At 46.8% G+C, this 27516-nt stretch overlaps 1 protein-coding gene across 5 annotated transcripts in view; it reads left to right on the forward strand.

The window, feature by feature from the left end:
• Window positions 1-27516, forward strand: part of LOC144762305 (exportin-5-like) — a 2106094-nt gene that overhangs the window by 1307729 nt on the left and 770849 nt on the right. For all 5 annotated transcript variants that reach the window (XM_078647454.1, XM_078647456.1, XM_078647455.1 and 2 more), the window contains exon 25: window positions 12261-12307. In XM_078647454.1, the coding sequence (XP_078503580.1) occupies window positions 12261-12307 (47 nt within the window). The remainder of the gene's footprint in view (window positions 1-12260; window positions 12308-27516) is intronic.

Raw genomic sequence — 27516 nt, forward strand, 5'->3', positions numbered from 1 at the left:
ACACGCTTTTCGTAAGACAAAACAACTTTTTGTGTCTTTCTCACCACCACATAAAGGCAATCCCATATAAAAATCAGGGATCGCTAGGTGGATTGTTAAATATATACAAATATGTTATCAAAAAGCCAAGCGTACATTAACAATCCCACCAAAAGCCCATTCTACCAGGAAGATAGGGGCTTCAATGGCATTCTTAGAGAACATTCCCCTAGATGATATATGCAAAGCAGCTACTTGGTCTACACCGCACACATTCACAAAGCACTACTGTGTAGATGTGCAAAATTAAACGACAAGCCACTGTGGGCCAGGCTGTACTAAAAACTCTGTTTCAAACAACTGCAACAGATACTGGTGGTCGCCGCTAGGTGTGGGAACTGCTATGTAATCTATGCATAGTGTGCAATCTGCAGCTCCTATGCCTCGAACGGAAAATGCTACTTACCAGTATGCATCTGTTCTTGGCATATAGAGCTGCAGAGTTGCACACGCCCACCCGCCTCCCTTTATCTGTTCCAGTTTTATCTTACTTAGATACATATCACATGTACATCACTATCTCTTATACAGCTCCATCACTTCCCTAATGGCGAAAAACAATCTGGGGATGGAGCCGATGCTCATGCGCAGTATCATCCAAAGGAGGAGTCACCTGTCCCGTGACTTCCAAATACTTTTGTACAACAAAACAAACTGCAAACATCTGGGCCCAACACAAGGTGGCAATCTATGCATAGTGTGCAACTCTGCAGCTCTACATGCCAAGAACAGATGCATACTGGTAAGTAGCATTTTCCTTTAGACTTAAGGACATTATATCTGTACATACTATCAGAACACTTCCACATGGTCACGCTTCAACGGGTGCTTCCACTTGTACAGCCAGGTGATTTTATGTCTACACTGGACTTAAGACGCATACTTTCACATTCCGGTTCATCCAGTTCATCGCAAATATCTCAGATTTATGATAGCCGAAAAACACTATCAGTCCATTCGGAATAACTACTGCTCCCAGAGTGTTTACAAAATGTCTAGCAGTAGTAACAGCACATCCCAGAAGACAACAGATTCACGTCTTCCCATACCTAGACAACTGACTCATCAAAGCCAGCACACACCAAAAGTGTTTACAACACACTCAGACTACATTAGACCTACCCCACCAATTGGGTTTCATGGTCAATGCACGGAAGTCTCATCTTCAGCCTTCACACATACAGTCCGATCTGGGAGCGACTCTAAACACTTGCACAGCTCTAGCCTCTCCCAATGCAGCCAGAATTCAAAATATTAAAACTCTGTTATATACAGTTTCCGACCAATCAATACTTGGCCGTCAGGATTTTCATGTAGCTGTTAGGAAGGATGGCGTCTTGCATTGCAATAGTGCCTCTACAAGAATGCTTAGCACGTCAGTGGAATCAGTCACAGGGTCAATTAACAGATCTAGTGTTGGTGGACAGCCACACCCATCGCTCTCTGCAGTGGTGGAACACACAAAACTTATCAAAAGGGCGGCCTTTCATCTACCTCATTCCACAGATCGTGCTAACAGCAGACACATCTCTCACAGGTTGGGGGTTCCCCATCTACAGAACTCGACAATTCAGTGTCGGTGGGACAACAGCCACAAAAGTCTCCACATCAACTATCTAGAGCTTCTAGCTGTGTATCTGCACTGAAAACCTTTCAGTCTCACCTCATAGAAAAAAACGGTCTTAATCCGCACAGACAATATGACAGCTATGTATTATGTACAAAAACAGGGCGGGGGGACACTCTCTGCAACTATCACGCCTCTCTCAGACCATTTGGCAGTCCATCACAGAATTCATCTTCTGGCAGAGCACTTCCCAGAATTGAACAATCAAATTGCAGACCTCTTCAGCCAGATGCAGCAACAAATACACGAAGTTCTCCTTCCATATTTTCAACAATGGGAATTCTCACAAATAGATCTGTTTGCCACAGTGGACAACTCAAACATGCCCAAACATCGCCCTTCAGGTTCCCACACCCTCTATCCAAAGGCAATGCCCTATGGATGAATTGAACAGAGATATTTGCCTATGCTTTTCTGCCTCTCCCCCTCCTTCCGTTTCTGGTTCGGAAGCTCTGGGAAACACACACTGATTGTGGTGGCTCCCACATGGGCCTGTCAACCGTGGTTCATCACACTCTTGTAACTATCAGTGGTACCACATAAAAAGCTGCATCTCAGTTCCAGCCATCTCACTCAGACGATGGAGACATCGGACACCTAAAATCCAAGGAGCTCAATCTATCAATTAGGCTCCTGAAGTCATAGAGTTTGAATACTTAAATTTGCTGCAAGATTGTATGACTATTCTTAAAGAAGCAGGAAAGCCTACCACTAGAGCATGATATATATATATTTTTTTTTGTAAGACGTTTATTAATTTTCCACAGTGCAGTACATATAGCGTAGCCTACAACCCTTAGGGCCGGCCGCAACTTGAGGATGCATGTAAAGAATAAAGATGCGTAAGCGACAAGTATATGGTCACATATCGGCTGCTAAACATTTCGGGTCAGTAATGGTAATCTTCGCTTTATAGGCGCTCCTATGTACAATGTGTCTTCAAAGGACGTCTTGTTTTATTAAGCATAAGAAAAACATTTCAACTCTGTAAACTGGACATTTCTCATCGGTGTGTCCCATTTCGTCGGTTGTATCACCAAAGAACATATCAACAGTTGTGTTTCCGAACCCAGAAAGATCGCGCGTAGACCTTAGCTGCGTGTCAATAGTGTGAATGCAATAGGAATTCGTGTGCGGTCTACTTTTGCCACGAGGTACTCCACCCACTAATGGACAGCAGAGCCTCACATCTCATCCCGTCATTGTATGGTGGCTCGCGCGGGCAGCTTTATAGCCTGTCAGTTAGCTGGAGAGATGTGGCCCACATTGGTCCTCTTGTCTGAGTCGTCGTTCGTGTGTGCCTCCTGGTTTGGAAACTATGTATGGGAGGCAAGAGTCCAGAACAGTGAAACGTGGGTGGGTGTTTGGGAGGGGGGGGGGTGTGGGGAGGGAGAGTGCATCTAAGGGAGCGACTCCGTGAAGGGCGATCGGTAAAACATTGTGACAGGTCTGTTCGTCGCTGCGTCAGTAGGTGGATGTCTATCCGGTCCACCGGGTAGTGTATCGGACTTGTGGTGTGGGCAGTGGTCAGGTTTCTGGGCAGCTGGGGAGGTGGCAGTCCCCACTGTTCTGGGAACGCCACACATCCTGCGCTCTTGACGTGTGAATGTCGCTGGGGGGGGGGGAGCACTAACTGCGCATCTAGCGTGCCCTCTCCTATGGCGTCCGTGTCATCTCACTTATGGCGATCCCTATATGAATCCCCTGGTCGCGCCTTCTTTCTGGAGGGATCTCACGAAACCGTCCCAGAGTTGCGCAATTAGAAACTGCCGCAGGCCCGCCACCTCCTCCCGATGTAAAGCCACGCTCTCTGCTCTAGCCCAATTGATGAAGGAAGCATACCAGTATTTAGGGATAGGTGGCTCCCTCTTTTTCCCGTGTTTGGTGATTAACCTCTTGGCTGTGATGAGGCCCAGATCCCAGAACCTCGCGTGCGTCTTGTTTAGTGTATGTCTCCTATATAATCCTAGTATGCAGGCCTCCCAAGTGTGTGGTAGCCCTGGGCCAGTGCTGCGCGTTAGTAGAGATGTCACTTCCCCCCAATATGTGTCCAGAAAGGGGCAAGTCCAGAGCATGTGCAAAATGTCCGCACCTGCTAGGTCGCACCTGGGACAGGCAGCGGTGTTGATCGTGAAATATTTGTTGATCCTATCTGGTGACAAGTACGCCTGTTGTAGTATATACAATTGGATGGTTCGGAAGCGGGCGTTGCGCGGGATGTTCATAGGGCAGGCTAGGATCATGGTCCACTCCTTATCCGTCCATTCCCTCCCTCGGTGGTACGCCCACTTATCCCGTATCGGCTGTGTGGACCGCTGTGTGTGTAGGAGAAGGGCCTGTGCCAGCCAGTGTATGATGTGGGTACCATTACCCTTCACATGTAGGTACTGCATTGCATGGTGCATCTGCGGCTCCACCCGAACTGTCTCCACTGCAGCCGCCGTCCAGCACTCTAGAATGCGCGCTGTCACTGTTCCGCCTCTCCTGGGTGTACCCAGCAGAGGAATCGCAGGGGCATATGGTTTGACTTCCCGGGTCAGTTTCAAACTGCGGAGGAAACATTTGCGGGCCACAGCCACATGCAGAGGCAGCGGGCGTGGTCCCTTAGTCAGGGGATGGAACAGTGTGCATATCTGTGTGTGTGTCCATACGTATGTAGAGGTGGCTGTGTCATCTAAGTGCGTGCCACTCAGCCAGTGTGTCACCCATTGCAGCTGTGTCGCCAAATAATACAGCTCCATATGTGGAACTGCCAGCCCACCCTCCGTTGCTGGGGAGTATAGTTTCGTCAGGGCCACTCGGGGGCGTCCTGCATTCCAGATCAGGCTGCGGACCATTGATTCCAGGTCCCGAAAAAGTTTTGCGGGGACGTAGATCGGAATGTTGGCAAAGTGATAGAGCAGTCTGGGCAATGCTATCATTTTAGTTAAAGCAATCCTGCTCGGAACATTTAGTGGCAATGTCTTCCAGAACGCCATCTGGGCTCGTAAAGAGGACATGGCGCGACCCAGGTTACCCTCCAGTATTTTCTCCACGTCTCTGTATATGTGCACTCCTAGATATTTAAAGCAGGTGGGATACCAGGTTAGCCTGGCACCCCCAAGGTTCACGTCGCACTCCTGCGTATCTTGGCAGAATGCGTACACTCCGGACTTTGCCCAATTGACCTTAAGCCCCGATACTGTTTCGAACGTCTGGAAAATATCCGACAGTTCGTCTGGCACCGCTGTGAGGTCGCGCACATATAGTAGCAAGTCGTCCGCATACAGCGAAACGATATGTGTACCATCAGCCAGTGGGATTCCCCATCCCGCCCCCATGCTCGCAGTAGTGCTGCCAGGGGTTCAATAGCCAACGAGAAGAGCAATGGCGACAGTGGGCAACCCTGTCGGGTGCCTCTGCGCAGCCGTACCGCCTCTGAGAGTAACCTGCCCGTTCGCACTCTGACACTAGGCTGCTGATAAATTAGGTCCACCATCTCCTTGAACGCGTCTCCCAGGCCAAATCTGTCCAGCACCGCCCCCAGATAGGGCCACTCCACCGAGTCGAAGGCCTTCTCGAGGTCTAGGACCAGACAGCCCGATCTCGGCCAGTGCGACACGGCTGCTTCTTGTATACGGAAGAGTCGGCGGATATAGCGCGAGGTACTCCGCGCCGGCACAAAACCATTTTGGTCAGCATGAACCAGGGCTGGCACCTCTATAGCTAGGCGTCGGGCCAGCAAAGAGGTGAAGATTTTGTAGTCGGTGTTCAACATAGCCAAAGGCCTGTAGGAGCCCATGTTCGTTCCGTCCCTGCCTGGCTTCAGAAGGGAAACCAGGTTGGCCTCATTTAGCGTGTTCGGAAGCGTCGAGTCTTCTACCGCAGCATTGTATAATTTAAGCAGTTCCGGGATCAGTGTATCCGAACAGGTTTTAAAAAATTCGGCAGGCAGGCCATCTGGGCCCGGCGATTTGCCGTTGGATAGTGCGAAGATAGCCTCACGCATCTCCTCCTGTGTGAAAGGCGCCCCCAATTCTCCCCGCTGCGCTTCTGTAAGGGATGGCAATGGGATGTTCTCTAGGTAGTCCGCTATGGTTGCTGACGAAACCCTCAGTTGTGACCTATACAGGGCTTGGTAATGTTGAACAAAGGCCTGGTGAATTTTGCTCTGAGTGTGTACTACTTCCCCCGTGGTCGTCCGGATGGCAGATACCGGCTCAGTGCGGCTCTCCTGTCTGACTAGCCAGGCTAGCAGTCTCCCAGGTTTGTCGCTATGTTGGTGTGTGCGTGCCGAGTGCGCCGCATAGTTAACGTGACGCAATCGTTCCAGTAGCGCCACATGTTCCGCACGGGCCTCACCCAGCTCGTCATCTGTCCCCTCTACCGCCTCCTGCTCCCGGCAGAGCAAGTCAGCCTCTACCCGGCGCAGGTCGGTCTCTAGTTGTTTCTGTATACCGCCCTGTGTGCCCAAGCAGTGTCCCCGCACCACAACCTTTAAGGCATCCCACTCGATTTGCGGGGAAGACGCCGTGCCCGAGTTGTCAGTGAAATAACCTGCCACGCATGCCTGCAGGGAGTCTCGGAAGGGGGCATCCAGTAGTAGGGCCGGCTGTAAGCGCCATGTGGGGATGGGCGGGTGTGGGCACTCCCAAGCTATGTGCAGCGTGTGTGGGTTGTGGTCAGAGTGCGTTCGGCCAAGGTATTGTGTGTCCGTTATGTGTGGCAATAGTTCCGATGACACCATATATCTGTCTAGGCGGACATGCAATGAGTGTGCCCCCGAGTAGTAGGAGTATACTTTAGTGTTAGGGTTATGTGTGCGCCATGCATCCCTCAGGTCCCACTGTGTCGCCCACTGGGTGAGCGCCTTTATGGCCCCCAGAGACGTGGCATCGGGCCTAGGCGGGGCCGATCGGTCCAGTACGGGATCCAGCACCGTATTGTAATCCCCTCCCAGAACCCAGGGGACTCCGTGCCAGGGTGCCAGCTTCTCCGAGACGCGTGCCAGGAAGCCCCCCTGCTCCGTATTCGGAGAGTATATGGACGCTAGTACTATAAGTTGCCCATCCATGCGGCCTCTCGCCAAAACATATCTGCCCTCTGGGTCAGTTTGCACTTCAGTCATCGCAAAGGGGGTACCCGGCTTCACCCATATGAGCGCTCCCCCGGCGAACGAGGAGTATTCAGTAGCATACAGTTGCCCCCTCCACCTGCGTCGCAGCGCGACCACCTCTGCTTTGCTCATGTGCGTTTCCTGCAGGAGTGCAATCTGTACCTGGTGTCTTTTCAAGTATGAGTGTATTTGAAAACGGCGTGTCGGTGTGTGCATACCCCTAATATTCCAGGTACATATTTTGGTAGCTGTCATCCTATGCCAGGAGTTTCCCCTCCCTTGCCCCCACAAGTTATAGTCCAGCATCCATCCATTGTATCTCCATTTCCAACTCTCCCAAGGCCACCTCTCCCACCACACACATGAAATTTCAGGAAGAGATTTAAAAGGGGGGTGGGGAAACATGTAGCAGCAAAACCCAACTGTGGGGAAACTCCCCTAAAATACCAAAAGGGTAGTAGCGAAACGGGCCACCGTCCGTTCTCTCAAAAGGAGAGGGACAACTTTTCAAATCTAGGGGGATCGTGTGCTAATCACGGTCCTGACGGTTCCGATAGGCAAGTTATAAGGAAGATCAGAGCCCTTCCCTGGGCCATATGGGCTAGTGTACATGTAGCCAAAGTCAGTGCGCCAGAACTTGGCGCCATTAGCCCCATGGGGGACCACCCTCTCGGCCAGTCTTTGTAGCGGGTGCACGAGTGCCAGTTGACTCACCGCCAACTCAGTGTGAGTAAGTCATATGATGTGAGGGGTTGCTGCGGCCCCCGACCAATCAGTGAGGCTGGGGAGGTAGTATCACAGTCCCGGGGGGTGAGAAGGGGGAAATACAGCAATACCGCTCCCTCACCATCTTACCTTCTCAAGGGCCACGGGTCTGGGAGAAGTACTCACAGTGTGCAGGTCAATTCCTCCGCTATCCGTGCCATGAGAGCCATGCCGGCACACGGCCAGCGTGCAGCATGTCCCACTTTCCTTTCAGCCACTGCCCCATCTTCGTCGGCGCAACAGGGCCCTCGATCTGTGTGTGGCAGTGCCATCAGTGGAGCATGTCCGCCGTCTGTGGCGTGACTTCTGGGAGTTCCACAGACACCTGGGAGTCCGGTATCCCATAAATGGCTTCGTCATCGCTAGGGATCATCCGTTGGCCAGGGTCCATGGCGACTTCCGATCCAGGCGAATTGCTCAATTGAGAGATTCTTCGGAGCGCATCCTGTTGTTCCTCAAGCATTTGATCTGCTGGTGGGGAGTGGCGCGATGCCCCCTCCGGGCGTCGGATCTGCTGGCCTCTGTTCCCACGGCGGCGGCGCGGCCCGCGTGTTCGCTGCCTTTTCTCGTTTCCCTGCGCCTACCTTGGCGCCGTATCCGTGCCGCTGTCCAGCCATTCACCGACCTCCTCCGGGGTGTTAAAGAAGTAGGTCTTGTCCCGCGCCACCACTCTCAGTTTGGCAGGGAAGAGGAGGGAATATTTCAAGCCTGCTTCTCTGAGTCTCCGCTTAGCCTCCAAGAAGTCGTGTCTTTGGCGTTGCACTTGGACAGTATAATCCGGGAAAAACATTATAGTGGCATTGTCTATACGTACTTCACCAAGGCGTCTGGCTTCCCGTAGCACCGTGTCTCTGTCCCTATAGTTTAGGATCCTGAAAAGGAGCGGCCTTGGATTCGCGCCTGTGGTGTGGGGCCTCGTTGGGACTCTATGTGCCCTCTCCACCACGAAATGTGGCGAAAGTGTGTCCGCAGGTAGTAGTTCCCTGAGCCAGTCCTCCACACGCTGTGCGGATCTGTTTCCTTCCCATTTTTCCGGGACCCCTACAAGTCTAATGTTATTGCGTCTCGCCCTTCCTTCCGCATCCTCAGCCCGATCTTCCAAGAAGTCCACTCTGTTAAGTAGATCCTGCACCAGTTTGTCCGTCTGGGTGACTTTGGGTTCAAGGTCTTTCACCACTCCTTCCAGTGTTTTGGTCCGTTCTGTTAGTTTCCTTTGGTCGACTCGCAGGTGGGTGAGGTCAATCGCGACGTTGTCTATTTTCGACTCCAGGGACGTTCTGGTCTGTTGAAGCGACTGTTCCATGCGCTCCATTGCTGCGAGCACGCTATCCAACCTCGCTGCCACTTGATCGGCGGCCATCTTGTTCTGCGACTTGCCTGTTTTCTTCTTTTCGGTGGGGCTCCCCCTGTCCCAGTGCGCGTCCTCACTCCGCCGGACATGTGCAGAGCCGCCCTGTCGGTATCTTAGTTGGTGCGGGACAGGGGTGATCCCGCGGCAGTCCCGGTCATCGGGCAGCGCCTCTCAAGCGGGCCTTCGGCGCCCCACGCGCCTCCTCCGCCAGGCCGTCGTGTGGTTCAAATCAGCGGTCGCCTCCGGCGGCGCGCCGGCTGTGGGTCTCCAGCCGGGACCTCGTCTCTCTCCACCTCGGGTCCGTCCTCGTCGTCTCGCTCTCAATGTGGGTCTGGGCCACGCGCAGACTCCCCACCCTTGTGTCAGAATGGGTGCCGGATTGTAACAGGTGTGGTCGGAGGTCGCTCGCACTTGGCCAAACACCTGGTCCCTTCGTCTCACCCCGGCAGTACTCCTCTTCGGTTGGGCGGCAGTGCTCCCCGCCGTAGATAGGAAGGGCGTGCCGTATGTAGTGATGTGGGCCCCTCGTGTAGGGACCGGTCGGCCCGTCAGCAGCGGCCGCTCAACAGGCAACTTGTGTGGCCGGACTGCGGTTGCACAATCAGAGGAGAAGGGCCCGCCGTGCACAGGCAGCACCAACAGCCACCCGACAGCTCCTCTACCTGGTCTCGGGGTCCGTCCCAGGTGCCCCGTCAGTCGTTCCCCGGGGCACTGCCTCCTCTATTACGGACGATAAAAAGGCCAGGCGGGCCCGCTTCACAGTCCGGGCCCCCGGCCGCGCAAGGGTTCCCTGAGGTCGGCAGCGGCCTCCGTGTAGGTCGCACGTTGCAGGATGGATGTTGCAGGCTGGGGCCTGCGCGCCTGTCCCGGATCCCTTATCTCCGCGCCCCCTCCGCCTGACTGGAAAGACGTCGTTGTCGCAGGGGGCCACTGGGAGGGCCGCCGCAGGCCGCGCCGGAGCTCCGGTTGCTGGTCCGGGGTCTCGGCCCCTCCGAACGTGTCCCCACTCAGCCAAGCAGGGGCGCCTCACCCCCGGGCCCTCAGCAGCGCAGTGGCCGGAAGTTCGTTGCAGGGCGTCCGCTCCGCCCCTAGATCAGGCCCCCATCAGGCGTCCAGCAGCGTGTTGGACAGGGCACCCAGCAGCTAGGGTTCCCCTGCCCCTCGGCAGCAGTCTCTGGGGGGTCCGCCCCCGCCCGGGTGAAGATCGTGGTGTGAGGCCTGCATTGTAGGCCCAAGCCGCAGCCTCTCGTAGTCACCCCGCCGGCCCGGGTGCCGCAGGCTCCGCAAGTGGGTCTCAGGAAAGGCCGGTGCCGTCTGCTCTGGGTCTCCGTTTTTTGAAAATTGTCCCCAGTGCCGTTGATTGCCCAGTGAAGGTCCGCCCAAAGTTTCGATCGGCTACGGGCAAATGGAACGCAGAATTGGCCCAGGGAAGGGGAGCTCAACACGGAGCTCTACCCTTGCGCGTCCTCCGCCATTGCGTGCGTAGCCACGCCCCGCCACCACTAGAGCATGATATGCGGCAAAATGGAAAAGATTTGTTGTATATTGTAACAACAGCAATATTAATCCGCTAGATGCCTCTCTTCAAAATATTATTTATTAACTTTTGCATTTACAGCAATCTGGTCTAGCCTACATATCCATTTGATTGCACCTTGCAGCCATAGCTGCATATTTGCAAGAAAAAGACAACATTTATTAAAGCCTTTATGGAGGGCCTGAAAAGAGTAATACCACCCAAAATTCCTCCTGCACCAGTTTTGACTCTGAACATTGTGCTTACAATATTCATGGGTCCACCTTTTGAGCCATTACACAATTGTCCATTACAGTTTCTTTCATGGAAGGTTGCCTTCCTCATTGCTATCACTTCATTGAGGAGAGTTGGTGATCTACAAGCCTTAACCTTAGAAGAGCCCTCCTTTCAGCTTTATAAAGGTAGAGTAGTTCTTCGCACCAACCCAAAATTCCTTCCAAAAGTGAGATCTGCTTTTTATATTAACCAATCAGTTGAGTTATCAGTGTTCTTTCCTCAACCTGACTCAGTAGCAGAAAAACTCTTCACACAATTGATGTCAAAAGAGCATTATTATACAATATTAAAAGAAAAACAATTCTCGTAAGAAACAAAGCAACTGTTTGTTGCATTTGCTACACCTCACAAAGACAATCCTATCTCTGAATCTGGTATTAAATGCATTTAAACTTACTATGCTAAAGCTAAAAGCACTTTATACCTCATAGAGTGCATTCCACTCGAAAAATAGGAGCATCTATGGCCTTTCTAGGTAACATTCCTATAGCTGACATCTGTAAGGCAGCAACATGGTCCATACCACATCTCTTTTACCAAACACTATTGTGTGGATTTGTTGACACGTCAACAAGCCAATGTGGCGCAAGCAGTGCTAACACTTTTTCAAACAACTGCAACACCTACCGGTTAGCTACCACTTTGGGATAATACGGTTATATAGTCTATGCAAACCATGTGTATCTACAGCAGACATGCCTCAAACTGATTGTTACTTACCCAGTAAGCCTCTGTTCTTGCCTGTAGAACTGTAGATTCACATGCGCCCTCACACCTCCCTGGGCATCTGTAGTTGTTGCAGTTCTCATTATTTACATTACATACCCATGGACATCTCTGTACTACACTCACTTACTCCATTCTCATCCTCTTGTGAGAAAACAGCACTATCACTGAAAGGAGGAGTCACCGTACCTTGTGACTGGAAAATACTTTTTCGAAGAAAAACTGCTTGCAAACATCCGGAACCAACACTAGATGGCAGGAGTATGCAAAGCAGGTGAATCTACAGCTCTACATGCCAAGAATAGATGCTTACTGGCTAAGTAACATAACCCTTCTGATGGGTACAATTCTTCCCAAGTCTCCTCATTGCTCCCTACTTCCCTCTGCTTATAAGGCTAGTTGTTTTGAAAAGGTCTTTCAGAGTTATTTTCTGTGTTCTGCCATTCATATATCGTTGCCTCAGTGGAGTATAGGAAAATAGTGCAAATTAATATCACCAGCATCGGTGCCACTTTTATACACCCTGCTTTCATCACTGACAGCGCAGCCTACTGAATGTGTGGCTAGGAGATTCACCTCAAAAACGTTTGATGAGTCCATCAGAAGAAATATTACAGGAGGTAAATACTGTATTCTTCTAGATTAAGAGCATTCATGTTACTAGATCATGCTTGTATCGACTTTATAAGCTACAAACTTTGCATTGCACATATCCCTGAATATAACCAACCCATTCCACATAATATTGTTATTGTTTTGAAACATAATTCTACCAGTCTTGGCATTTTAATAAATGTTTCCAAGAATAGACTTTATGATGTGTTTTTCATTTGTTGTTTTGCAGAGGCTGTCTTACAAGTGGAAGTTAATCAAGGAGCTGAACCTGCCAATGTAAGGATTTTAATATAGTCACATAAGCAAGACCATTTCTTTTTTTTTATTGTAAGACCTTTATTAATGATTTTCAGCATTACACAGCACTGAGCCTACAAATATTCGTACCAGTTCTCTGTCATGTGTACACAGCCTTACAGCCGACAACCACAGGCCCGTCGGCATACTACAGGATGCATATGGAAATCATGCTATTAGTGCTGCAGATAAGCAAGACCATTTCTAATTTTAATACTACTAGTTTCCTCTAATATCATCTAATAATAATAGTTTTAATGTGAACCAATTTAAAAATTACACCTTAAGAGTTTATTTCATCCTGTGAGCATCTTCTTAAAAAAGCTGTGTACTACTGGCTGCTTCATTCTCCTTTCCATCAGCACAATTAAATGTCTCCGGACCCAAATCTAGGGTAAATTCTGCATTCCATACGACTGAGGCTAACTATGTGGCACCAGCAAATTTTGATCATCACTTCATACCTTATCTATAATGTTCGTTCTAACTGAAGAATCTTCAAAGTAAAAGTAGTTTGTATGAGAGCCTCAAAGTTTTTGAATGATTATGCCAACCCAGACTCTCCTTTCCCCATAAAGCTCAATACGCCATTATCAATCCTCACTTTATTACTACTCCATACAAATCTGTTACGTCAGTATGGGTCTCTGTTGGGGATGGGACTAAGGAATGGCGGTATCTGAGAGAGGAACAATACCCTCAGGAAAATATTCAGTTTGATTACAGATTTGCTTACCAGCGTTTGAAATTCTTCTGTTAATTGTAATTTTCTAGGAAGACATATGCTGGTGTAATACAGGTTCTTAATTATTTACTACAGAGGGAGGCAGCCTAAAATGGCCTAATTTCCTGCATCCATTTACCCCAATGTTCTGTCTACAACTCACTTTTAATAGAAGCAAAGTTAGAAATCTGTCTGCCAAATTTCCTTTATTTATAACTTGCACATCCACCACCTAAAATGTCCGTTACGTACAAATAGCTGTCCCAGCCATCTTATATAACTTGACTTGTATTATATCAGGCCCTTTATAACATTTTCAATTGACAAGGTATAGTTTTCATTTATTTGCTACCTCCCTTACGTACATCAATTCTGCCTTTCAATGTATGTCTTCCAGCAGACCCAAGTTCTTTCAGCATGACACTCTGAGTCTACTTAAACAGTTGTGCATGTAGTACTTGCCACTGATCAGCTCTCGCATCACTACCCTGGTTACCAGTGGTGCCTCATACAGCACCTCAGACCATTCAATTAAACATGACACCAGGGCATGACACAACTGTGTGTATTTAAATCACTCGGTCTGTGAAAGCTCTTCAGGCACATGCATCAACCTAAATACCGATCGCAAACCGGCCATTTCGCAGAATCTGCCCCTTTGCGACCGGTATTTAGGCTTTTGGGATACATTAACCCAAAACCCATTCGCAATATAGGTAATCGCAAATTTTGCGATTACCTAAATTGGGAATGCTTTTAGGGAATCGCAAATTGCGATTCCCTATTTGGGATGCATCAAAGCCTTTCCTAAATGCGACTTCGCATTTTTAGGACATGTTAATTACCATCAACAGCAAGTTGATGTTAATTTGCAAAAACATACAAAAATGCACAAAAGTGCATTTTTCAAAGTGCACACCTATGCCCTTAGGGCATATATGTGCGCCACATGAGCGTACATGCCAAATGTGTGGGTGCATCAGGGTAGATTTAAGGCCCCCTAGCACTCTTCAAATTGCATTTGCAATTTGCTAGTTCCTTTTTGGTACTCACAAATTGCGAATGGCTTCCCATTAATTCCTATGAGCCTCTAGGCCCATAGGAATGAATGGGAAGTCATTCCTTAATTGCGATTCACAATTTGCGAGTCGCAATTAAGGAATTATAAAGAATCGCACTTTTTTTGTGAATCCTTATTTGCGATTTTTAAATAGTGAATTGGTAAAATGCGGGCTTGATGCATGTGCCCCTCAGTCTTCTAAAAAGTTGAAGTTTTAAGCCCACCCCCTCCGTTATAACCTTCTGCCTCAATAAATATATAGTACAAACACATGTCATTGCCTGGTGCCAGTCATGTCAACGTATTACGGGCATTCTTTCCTAAACGTTTCTACGTTTGTTTCGAAGTTATTATGTTAAGTAGTGTTACTCAGTCAACAATGATTTTCTTGCTTTTTACAGCATATTGTATAACAAATGGGCTGGATGACGGACGGCATTCCTAAATATCTGTAAGGAGTCAGCCCAAAGCTACTGAATTGCAGTCAAATAGTAAGCTGCCTGTGTTACTGCAGTCAGTCAAAAAGATTGTTTATTTAGACCATTGGTCGTTAAACATATAAAAACATCTCAACTTTACATAAATACATCCTGTTAAATAAATTATATAAATAAAGTAGAACCTTACATAAAATTCCATAAAATGCTAAGGGCCAGATGCATCAGCAATCCATTTTGCCATTTCCTAATTGCGAGTTCTTGCGATTCGCATTTCGAAAATTACAAAATGTAATGCATGAATGTGTGTTTAACACTCTCTGCGTCGCAAATGACCTACCTCATGAATATTAATGAGGTAGGTTGCAATTTGTGACACCCTTGGAAAATCACGGGGATGGTGGCCTGCTGGGGTCAGCAGACCACCATATCCATGATTGCTTTTCAATAAAGCAATCTTTTTTTTTGTAGAGCAGCCCCTTTTCTTTAAAGAAAAACAGGATGCTTTACAAAAGAGAAAATTAGAACTTATCCTTTCATTTTCTAAGAGCAGGAAGTGGTACGTGGGATCACTTTCTGCTCTTAGAAAATACATTTACAGACGTTAACCAAGGGGAAGGGGTCCCTTTGGAACTCCTCCCCATTTTTGAATTTGTTACCACCCACTTGAAGTAGGTGGTAAAATGCCAATTTTTTCAACCGCATTTCGGTCGCAAAACATTCATGCATACCAATGCGATTTAGTATTAGGAAGGAATGCCCTAAACAAGCCCCTGCCTAATAGCGATTTGCAAACCCATTTTGCGATTCTTTAACAGGTTACCAAATTACAAAATAGGGTTTGCTGCATCAGAAAGGCATTTTTTTGCGTTCGCAAATGGATGCTTCTGCAAATTGGCCATTTGTGAAGGCACAAAATGCTTGATGCATATGGCCCATATGCCTTAATATCTCTGTTTTTCTAAGCTGGGGACATTTCATCTTAAAATATAACATCTAAAAGCTCCAATTTTATACACTTTTTAAAACTTTTTTTTAGATTTGAGCATAAACCTCCCAATTGCACATGCTATATCCAGAAAGTGCATTTCAGTTCACAGGTCTACTGCCTGTGCACGATTTAGCGTAGAATTTTTTTTCGGACAGCAGGGACAATCTAATAGTACAATAGTAATGCATTTTGAGCCAACGTTACAGGTACACTTTCTTCACAATCCACCTTAGTAGTTTATTTCTAAGGCAGCAATTGGGTAGCACATCTATATACGGGAACTGTTCATCATTTTGCCACAAATTAGTCTTAAAATGCATAGATTTCTTTCCCTCCAAATACTGTCGATCTTGGTATTGAGATATTTCTTTCTCTAGTATCCTAAGCTCCCTTTTAGCAATCTCGACATGTAGATTATGTGGGCACAACATAACTCTCATGTCCCTGCAAGTCTTAGCTTGTCTGTAGTCATTTGATTAAGAGCGTCCCTCCCGATGATCCATTCGAGAGGGATGCTATTTATCAAAAGATGCTCTTAATCATCAGACATACAATATTGAAACACATTTGATAAAATAATGGGTGACACATGCACCTTTAAAAGCCCGCCCAAGTCTCGGCTCCGATGGGCTCACATGAAAGATACTTTGAGGATTAATACCCCCTTGTCTGTGGGACCAGTTGCCCCGATCATTTGGTGTCGCCTACGTATTTTTCGTCCCAGTTTTGAATAGTACATAGTTAGGGGGTCGAAACGTTGGCAAAATAACTTATGTGGAATGTTTTTAGGTCTCGCGCCTAGCGTTGCAGTGCGCAGCTCTGCTCGCGCAGTGCAAGACCTCTTGTACGGGCTTTAGAAAGCTACCCACACGCTCGTGCGTGTGGGTTTGCTTTCCCCTTCTACCAATGGCTTTCCAGTGCTTTTTTATTTTTTAACGCCACCCGATTGGGCTCAAGTTTCGTTACCACTAGTAGTATCTGCCAGTTAAATGCTTGTCCAGACTGAGCTTCCCTTTCGAATGGACCGTTCCGTAGCCTTATACTGGATGGTCACATTGACTAAAATGTTGCCCAATTTTTGTGTTATGTCCGTGACCACATGAGGCCCGCTTGAGGTTTCCAGCGGTGCAAAGATAACCCTCTCCATGCGTGTTTGTGCGTTGCTGCTTGTGGGATACAGTGGTGCCCGGAAGCGTTGCATTACAGGCCCTGCGTTTGACCTCTGGGTCACTCCGCACAGGTGGGTTAAACCCAGCAGAAGCTGTCCTGTGAACTTCAGTGTCTGCCCCCTGCATGGCCACCTGCCACTCCCGAGTCCCACCCGGGCCTTCCTCGGCTCACGTTGCCACTTGGAGTTCAATTTAGCCGGTGTTCCTGCTGGACCAACCTTCTTGCAAAAGCCACTAGCAGGCCTGTATTTTTACCTGGTGCTGCTTCCTGCTGATGCCATGACCCAGACAGATTAGCCCACAAACAGTTCCAGTCACACCTGGGCACACGGTAAACCCACAGAAACACTCCTATCAGTCAAGCCAATACTAGGCCCGAGCGTGCCCCACTGGGGTGTGGATGGTGGGTATTGCAGTCTTTATTTCACACTCCCACTATGCCCTCTCATCTTGCGATTCCACTGCCTCCTCTTACCCCTCCTTCACTCTTCCCGTCTCCTCTGTATAATGCCTGCTCATACCTTCTTATACTTCCCTGCCTTGTGCGCTGGTCCACATCTCACCTACACCACCCCTATGGTACACCCCCCCCACTCATCCTACCTCTCTCTCTCTCTCTCTCTTGTACTCTCTCACACCTCTCTTTAACTCTTGCACACACTCTTTCCACCGCTCACATGTGATTCACTTCATGTCTTCAAACTAAGTTTCTTTCCTGTGTATTTTCAAGATTTCTGCACCTCTAACCTCCGCTCTCCTCCTCTTTTTAGGGTGTCCTCTGCGTACAAAGGTCCTTTCTCTTGGAGTCTGTTGCCTGCTCTTCCCTTCTTTCTCTTTCTCACACACTCTTTCTGCTGCTCTGTCTGGAGTTCATTCACAACTCCATTCACAAACGACCTGTCCCTCTCTAGCTTCCTTTCTGTCTTTTCTGTGCAGCACTCACCTCTGTCAATTCACCAAGCCACATAATTCAACTATAGAAGTACACTACACAATTCCAACCCACACAATTTAACAACTAACAATTCCAACTCATCTACATAATTGCACTCCACACCACATACATCCACTCCACTCCAAATAAAAGCATATGGGTAAAAGATATTTGTCATTTACAACGCTAATAGCTCAAACTCTTACAAATGCGAGACCTATTGCATTGCAAATGCTTGTTAATATATTGTTGTTGGATAGTAACACTCGCTCCACGGAGGCGAACTCGAAATATCCTACTATCCTTATCAGCCACATGTATATATTTCTGTACATAGCACATATGCACCAATAGTCACATTCACTGCGCCATCACTCTCTAGGAGCGAATATGAGATGTTATTTCGCATGCCATTACTTCGCATGCTATTACTACGCAGTTATTACAAAGCAATAACCGTTACTACGCAAGTTTTTACTTCACATACCATTACATTGAAAGTTTTAATGTATGCAAAGTAAAAACTTGTCTAGTAATAAAAATGGTATGCGAAATAACAGGTCATATTAAAAAAAATGTTTAAAACACAACACGATATAAAATACACTACCCTACACATTTAAAACACTAAAACACTACTAAAACACTACACTACTGAAATACCACTACACTACCCTAAATCACTACCCCCTGCACTGACATACACATTCCCCTACTCCGCTCCCTACACTCACTATATAAAATACACTACCCAACACATCTAAAACACTACACTATCCTACACTACTGTAACACCACTACATTACCCAAAACCCTAAATCACTACCCCCTGCACTAACATACACATTCCCCTACTCCGCTCCCTACATTCATTCACTACCCATCACAACCCCCTGACACTACACTAAACACTAAATCAGTAAACTACACTAACACTACAACACTACCATAAACCCTAAATCACTACCCCTGCACTAACATACAGATCCCCCTACTCCGCTCCCTACACTCCCTATATAAAATACACTACCCAACACATCTAAAATACTAAAACACTACACTACCCTACACTACTGTAACACCACTACATTACCCAAAACCCTAAATCACTACCCCCAGCCCTAACATACACATTCCCCTACTCCGCTCCCTACACTCATTCACTACCCATCACAACCCCCTGACACTACACTAAACACTAAGGGCCAGATGTAGGTAGCCCAATACCGGTCGGTAATGGCCGAAATTACCGAATTTCGTCCGTTACCGACCGGTATTTAGGGTTTGAGATGTAGGAGGCAGGTTTAATGATTCAGTAATTTACCGAACGGTAATTTAAATACCAATTCGGTAAATTACCGAATCCTTAATGTAGGGAGCACTCAAGTGAGTGCATTTTTCAGTTAAGGATTCGTTATTTACCACCAAATATCGAAAACCTTTAAAAAAGCAATGTTGTGCTTTTTTAAAAGTGCCATGTGGCAGACATACGTGCCCTTAGGGCATGTATGTCTGCCACATGTGCACCCATGCACTATTCAGGGGTGCAACAGGGTGTCAATATGACACCCTGCCGCCCTTTAAGTCTTCCCCCTCTTACCGATTCGGTATTTACCGAATCGGTAATTCCCATTCATTCAGGCCCATAGGAATGAACGGGAAATACCGACTCGGTAAATACCGAATCGGTAAATACCGAACATTACCGATTCAGTAACATTTACCGAATCATTACCTACATCACATTTACCGATTCCTAAATACCGAATCAGTAGAATTCCGTATTTAGGAATCAGTATTATGTGATTACCTACATCTGGCCCCAAATCAGTAAACTACACTAACACTACAACACTATCTTAACCCTAAATCACTACCCCCCTGTACTAACATACACATTCCCCTACTCCGCTCCCTACACTCACTATATAAAATACACTACCCAACACATCTAAAATTCTAAAACACTACACTACCCTACTGAACAACCACTACATTTCCCAAAACCCTAAATCACTTCCCCCTGCACTAACATACACATTCCCCTACTCCGCTCCCTACACTCATTCACTACCCATCACAATCCTCTGACACTACACTAAACACTAAATCAGTAAACTTCACTACAACACTACCCTAAACCCTAAAACCCTACCCCCACAACCCCGACACTACTCTACACTACAGTAACACAAGTACACAATCCTCTACTCTACACTATACTAACACAAGTACACAACCCACAACTCTACACTACACTAACACAAGCCCCACTTACCTCTTACCATGCGTTGTTCAAATGTTCTCCCCCTTCCGGCTTACTCCGCCGTGGGCAGGCTCAGAGAGTGGCACCCGGACCCGGAAAAGCAGCAGCAAGACCCCTTACTTGCGCAAATGGCTGCCGTGACGAGATCCAAGAGCGGCGCATGCTTCCTACGCATGCGGCATTACTACGCATGCGTTGTAACAGAACGCGTAATAAAGGCAATGCGGTGTTACATCGCATGCGTAGTAACGCTTGCGAAGTAACAGCATGCGTACAAACAGCCGCGCACTAATGGCTGTTCACCCTAGGAGCACCTTACAATTGTATTAAATTCAATTAACTGAATTGAAAATCTCTAAGAATAAATGGAATATATAGTTTTGAGCTCATTGTGTTAGAGGTGTTTGTACCCTGATCCTAACACTCTGTCGTCGAAGTCAAGGGCTACACTTCCCCATTGGGACCACTTTTTTGTGAAATATTGTTCTTGGTTGCGGTGTGTTCCTCTGTTAGGGAGTAACCTGAGCTATGATGTCTGAAGGCTAGGGGTCATGGTGGTTTTCAGGTAGCTTTCAGGTTCTGAATAGTATTCAAGACTCGGTCTGGTAACCGTAACATATGCTCTGTTTGAATAGCTCCAGCATCCTCCCTCGCACATGCAAATCATCACAGTAGCAACTTTACATATCAGATCTATCCAGCAGGGTTATAGCCTTAGTCTCCCATAACATGCAAACATGACATAAACAAGTAGTTAAGTGAAACAGATCAAAGGATATTGTCCGCTGTTAGGGGCGTGACCAGGGGAAAAATCCCCAAATCTTCACCATTGTCAGTGGCCCTCTGGTGGGATGGTGCCCTTCACAAGGAGAGTAGTTGCCATTTCAATAGCAGCTTGACGATCCACACAGATTTGTTCTGGAGATGATTTGATTGTTCGCCGCTCCCACTCATTGGTAATGTTAAGCCTGAGAAGATCATAGCTCTGAAATTCTTAACAGTGATCGGGCTGGCGGATCTAGCCTTCTGCAATATTGTGTCTCTATCGCAATAGTTTAGTATTGGTACAATGATCAGGCGGGGCACCTAGCGGTGGCTTTCTACCTGGTACTATGTACGCATGTTCCACTGCAAAGAAAGCCTGCAGTGAGGCTAAGCCTCTCTATAGCTATGTCTCTGTATTGTGAGGCGTTATTTCCTTCAGTGCACTCCTATAACCCCACTATTTGCAGATTATTCCTCTGGGTTCGGCCCTCCAATTCACCAGTGCAGTCATCCATGACATTCTGTCCTGCAAGTCTCTCACTTTTTTATTAAATTCGGTAGTGCAGGGGAGCAGCTCTTTGATGGTGATTTCAGTTGACTGGGGATGAATGTTTGCATTGTTCAGCATTCCGTCCATCATTTGATCCTTTTTCTTTTGTTGCCCTAAGTGGGAAGGGTATGCCCAGACGTGGGTCCCATGCTCACTGTGCCACTGAATTTAAGCCACCATCACTGATGATGGGTATTGCCCCGAAACCGGTCCCAGAATGCTTGTTTCCGGTCCAGGGAGTACCTGGCTTTGCAGTTCGAGCTTGACTGTTCCCATAAGGAGCAGGGTCAAGACTGATTTGTATATGGCTGAGTCCAAACTGGGGTGGTGTGGTGAGCAAAAGATCGATGGATTAAACCCAGATCTTTGTGAATGGGGGTGAATGTTTGCATTGCTCAGCATACCGTCCATCATTTTGTTCCTTTTGAGTTCAGTTTGTTGAACACATCGCTCAGTATCCAATGGTTGTCCCTTAAGAGGTTGAGATCAGTTGTAACAGCATCTGTTTTGGACTCTAATGCTGTTCTCATGTCTCGTATGACCTTCAGGATTTGGTCATGCTTACCTGCTACACCCTCTGGCATGTTAAAATTCTCCCCTCGAGGATTTTGTGGACAGGTTAGTTTTCAGTGCACCAGGAGGCATCAAGACTCCCATCACAGCCACATATTATTGCTGAGTAATCTGCCCATATGTGGAAATTTAATGGGAGGGGTGACTCCATAGATCCCATTAAGTTGGCCGATCTGATGTACTTGCCCCTAATCTGCTCTCGCATCACTACCCTGGTTACCAGTGGTGCCTCATAAAGCACCTCAGGCCATTCTATTAAACATGACACCAGGGCATGGCACAACTGTGTGTATTTAAATCACTGGGTCTGTGAAAGCTCTTCGGGGCACATGCATCAACCTAAATACCGATCGCAAACCGTCCATTTCGCAGAATCGGCCCCTCTGCGACCGGTATTTAGGCTTTTGGGATGCATTAACCCAAAACCAGATCTGCAGCGGTTAACCTAGCCACAGTGCCTACCAGGCACCCGAGAGGAGAGGGGTGAGGTGAGAAGAGCCAGCATCCAGTCAACATTAGGGCCAGTTCACTACAGTTGTCATGGGGGGTAGTGCAGGCTCATGGTAAGACAATGTCAAGCGGCACCGTTTAGGCTTACAAGCCTGGCGCTGTTTCCCTGCCTAGCCCAAAGTGCAGACCCGCCAGTCACCGCCGTGGCCAACCCACGCCGTTCTGTTCCACTGTTCATGTCCAAAGCAGGTTTTGATATGTTGGGCCTACTAAGGACCCAGTGCAGTGCACATTCCACCATCCGAAGTCATCCAATATGCATACGAGGTCACTCTCCAGCATCACTCAGTGCGTCGCACCTCTGGACCGACCCTTGCACCGTGCAGTTCAGGCCACGTCCCACGTTGTTGTTCAATTGAGAGTTACCTGTGCCAGACTACCTATGTGGGGGGGTCCGATTGCCAACTTTACTTCATTGACTCCTGCAGGGGGCGCTGATCTAATTTGTGTGACCCGTGCTCGTCAGCGGCCTCCCGTGGTGCTGTGGGCAGATGTAAATCGAAGCAGGCCGCGCGGTCTCTTCTTGGGCGGGAGCTCCGATGCTGCCTCCGGCCCCTCCTCAGGTCGCATTCCTCACATTCCCCTGGCCTCAGTACCTCTCCCAGCATCTGCACAGCTCCAGGCTCATCAGCTGGGTGTCCAGCTCTAATCAGTCAAGCCTGGGGTTTCCGAGGCTTCGAGTGTTTATCCCTCAGGGGCACTATGGTGCAAAACTAGCTAGTTAGTGTTTCTTTATCTTTCACTGTTATATGCTGCATCTCTGCAGTTCCTTGTGTCTCTCTACAGGGCAGATTTGGTCAAATATGAAGGGCGCACGGGGAGAGGCTCCCTAATTCATGTCTGCCTGTTTGGCTGTTAGCCACTCCCCCCTTAGCTTCTTTGGACGACAAGGCTTCTGTGTGGTACGCCAACAAGCATAGGGATGAGGCCTCACATCCACTGTCTGCACCCACTGAGGTTATAGTCTTGGACTTAGGCTTGTGATATCTTGTTCTTCTTGAAACATCGGGCGTGTTCTGAATATGCATCTTGATGACCTTGGCTACATCTTTCCGACCACCCATAGGTGCTCTAATTTATATCTTTGGGGGAGATCCTCCAGTGGACCTTTTTGCAACTGAAGATAGTAATCACCATGCTGTATAGTTTCGAGTGTAAGGATCTCTGGGAGATGTGTTTTTTGAGGTGGGGCTTCTGTCTCTGCTGCTTGTTTCACACCATCCATCTGATTCTTCATGTTCGGAGAAAGCTGTACCAGGACTTGTCACGGATGATCTTAATTGCACTGTACTGTCTAGGGAAGATGTGGTACTCCTGTTCCGCCTGTACTTTTTCTGCTCCTGCTAATCCCAGTTCATCTCTTGCAATGCATCCGAAGTTCAAGAACCTTCGCCTTCATCTCTGGAGATTAAGATGGGCAATCTTGGTTTCTTCGCTCTGTCTGTGAAGGTTGCACATGTAATTTGGTTAGTTTGCCAGCCATCCACCAAAACTGTTTATTATAGTATTTGGTCTTGTTTTGTTTCATGGTGCGCTGACAGAAAAGTTGACTCTCACAGTGTGTACTTATTTAATGTGTTTCGCGCCTTGACTGGCTGTCCCACAGCTGAACAGCTTTTCTTTGCCAAATCAGTTGTCGTTTTTAAGTCCCTTATAGTTATTTGTTTTCTGAATGAGCTGACCCATTTCATCCCCTTCTCCTTTGTTATACCTCAGTGGGTCCTTAACTTAGTGTGCACATCCTTCGTGAGTTCACCATTTGAGCCTGTGCTAAACTGTCTTCAGTTGCTTAATTTAACGAGTGTGTTCTTGATTGCCACTATGATGGCTCAGTATGTTAGGGTGCTTCAGGCTTTGTCTGTTTCTCTGCCTTAGCAGAGCTAACTATAACGTGCAACCTAACCATGCACTGCTTATGACCTTACTTATTGCATCACTCATGACATGTTCTATGACATAATTGATTATATCATCCAATGACTGTTTTAGTTCTGTTATACATTACATAGTGGCGTGTAACTACTGCATTACTTCTCTACCTAATTTTGTACAGCTTGTGTCCAGTTAATAGGTGTAAGTATTTACAAAACGTATATGCTGCTAATGCTTCATAGGTGTGTAGAGGTATTGAAAATGTTATAAATATTTGTATTGAATAGTAGTTCTGTATAGTAGCTCTGTGTGCAGGGGCAGTTGGCAACTTGGTGTTCAGTGGTTCCACACATGTATTTGGTTCTGCAGAAAAAGTTTCCAACACGGCAAAGAGTCTACGTACTACATACTAAGTATTGTAAGTAGCCTTGAGTTATTAGAGAGAATTGTCTCAGTATGACACTTTCTACATAACATAGACGACTGTGTGCACCAGGTACGGAACTGGAACTTGTAGTGTGCACCAGAGTCAATTCATACCCAAATGGGTGCTGTGTAATTCGAGCTGTTACCAATTCATTTGAATGCCCTCCAATGGGCCTCAGAGTGCAAGTCAATTATAAAATCTACATGTTGCTCGAATTACACAGCACCCAATTGGGTAGGAATTGACTCTAATGCACACTAAAGTTCTGAAAGGCAATGTGAAATTACTCACCTCAGTGGCCCATTAGAGGGTGCCTGAATATATATTCATGGGTGTGTCAGCACAAGCGTGAAATTGAATGTCGAGCCTTTGAAGAAGGAGCAGGAGCTCTGAAATGCGTCGGCTGAAATCGACATCAGAGCTGATATTTTGATGGGAATGCAGGCTTCCAGTTTTACCTGAAATAAAAGGCTTTCCTGAGTCAGCTGTTGCGTCTTTGCTTTTTGGGCACTTGGTTTGAAAAAAAAATATATATATATATTCAGTAAAAAAAACATAGGTTTCAGGCACGTTATAGTTAGGAATTAGCAGTTAAAAAACCTTAGAATTTCACTGAAAAAACCATAGGTTTCAGGGATTTATAGTAAGTTGGACATTTCACTCGTACAAAACCATAGAAATCCCCCCATTATAGTTAGTTCAGCTAACTATATAACTCGTGCGCCCGCAATGCACTGCTGATCACGTCACATATTACATCACTCATGACATGGTCAGTGACATCACTCATGACATCACTGATAACATGCATGCAATGCGCCCTGGTGTAGCCACACTCAGGGCGGAGCATAAGGGAGGGAAAAAATAATAATAAAATCCACCAAAAACACAACGTAAGACCACAGAACTGAACACGTAACATACAAAGTGATAGAGCAGTGCATATCACCAAGTGACTGGAACTTCACGGTGATCCGGTTTACAGGCACTGAAGAAAGGGCAATCCTACGGAACAGTTGTGCTCCTGGGATACCCTCCTGCCGGACATCATTTCTAATTTGCATATCATATAAACTCGTTCATGTTCTCCTATATTATTGGGAGTACTTTCCACACGTGACCAACAGGGCCAGGATCTAGTTAGACCGGCTCATGTTTGTTTGTGGCAAACCAACCGAAATACGGTGGGGCCATAAGAGGTACTGGGAGCGACACTAGTCCTGAAGAAGACCGGGGTGACCTTTGCAGGCACAGTAAGTCGGTCGAAACATGTTGACATTAGCAGTACCAGGAGGGGTGTTTTGAGAAACTTCACTTTTCTCTTTTAGACACTACCCATCCTTCTTTCTCTTTTTTAATCCTGGTGGAGGAACCTTATAATAAAGTTTGGTTTGGTATCCTCAAACCAGTTTTAAACCACATCCTTATTAACTGTACTTTATGTTGCATCACTAGTTCCAGTCATTTGGTGATATGCACTGCTCTATCACTTTGTATGTTACTTGTTGAGTTCTGTGGTCTTACGTTGTGTGTTTTTTGCGTATTTTATTATTTTTATTCCCCTCCCTTATGCTCCGCCCTGAGTGTGGCTACACCAGGGCATATTGCAAGCAGGCCCAATGATGAAGCATGTCACATACTTCGGTGTGTGAGTGAGGGCAGTTTTTCAAAACAGATGATTTTTTCTGTTTTGTTATATGTGTTGTGTTGTGCTCTCCACCCCTTATAATGTGTTCAACTGACATTTATTGGGGGTTCGGGGTGGTAGAGGATCGTTTTTGACCCTCTCCCATTCTATGTGCGAAGTGATCCCTGATGACATCTCAAATGACATCACTGATGACATCAACCAGTGAATGTGTGTTTTTCTGAAAATTAAATATGTTTTATATAGGTATATCTCAAGGTCGATGGAAGAATAAAGGGTTATATAAGTGTCTAAATGGTTATTGTTTTTGTAAAATTGATTGTATAACTGACTAAGTGTATCTTAGTGAATACATGGGCTAGTGAATAATGTTTAATTATGTAAATATCTGTATCAGTCTCTCACTTTGTGTATAAGTGACTGCATGGGTTGGTGAGTAGCTACATGAGTGTCTATATGGCTTATTGGTTGTTTTTTTGTGTATCAGTATGAGTGTCTTAGTGTCTGTATGGTTCGATGGGGGGTATTACTTAGTGCATAGATGCATGAATGAGTGACTCACTGTATGTGTTGAAGACCGCATGTGTGCAGGACCGTATAGGTGGATGAGTGTGTGTATGGGTGTGTTAGTGAGTGAATGACTGTCTCAATAGTGTCTTTGAGTAACTACATATGTTTTAAACTAGTATATGTGAGTATTGGTGTATATAAGTGAGTATATGTGAGAGTGAGAGATTGGAAGAGTTCCTGTGCGAATAAGTAGGTGTTGCTATAAGTGATTGTTTAAGAGAGTAAGTATGTGTAAGTTTCTATAGAAGTAAGTATGGTAGTGTATGTATAACTGTATATGCAAGTAAATGGATGTTTGATACTTTGTTTTCATGTGTGACTGTGTGTGAGTAACTCTAGATGAGTGGCGGTGTGTAACAGGATGTTTAGGTGTATGAGTACATATGATTGAGTAAATGTATGAGTGACTGTATAGGGACTGTTGGTGAATGAGTGGATGTGTGTGTAGATCTTGGAATTACTGAATAGGCGTGTTGTAACTGGTATTGGTATGTCAATTGTTTTGAAAATGTTAGTTTGTATTTTTGAGTGTGTATCAAATGTTATATTAGGGTGAGAGGAGGTCTGCCACTCTATCACACGGATTATGTCATCAGTGATGTCATTTGAGATGTCATCAGTGATGTCATGAGTGAGGTCACTGACCATGTCATGAGTGATGTAATATGTGACGTCATCAGCAGTGCATTGTG

The sequence above is a fragment of the Lissotriton helveticus genome, chromosome 6 (genome assembly GCF_964261635.1).
Source record: "Lissotriton helveticus chromosome 6, aLisHel1.1, whole genome shotgun sequence".
NCBI lineage: Eukaryota > Metazoa > Chordata > Amphibia > Caudata > Salamandridae > Lissotriton > Lissotriton helveticus.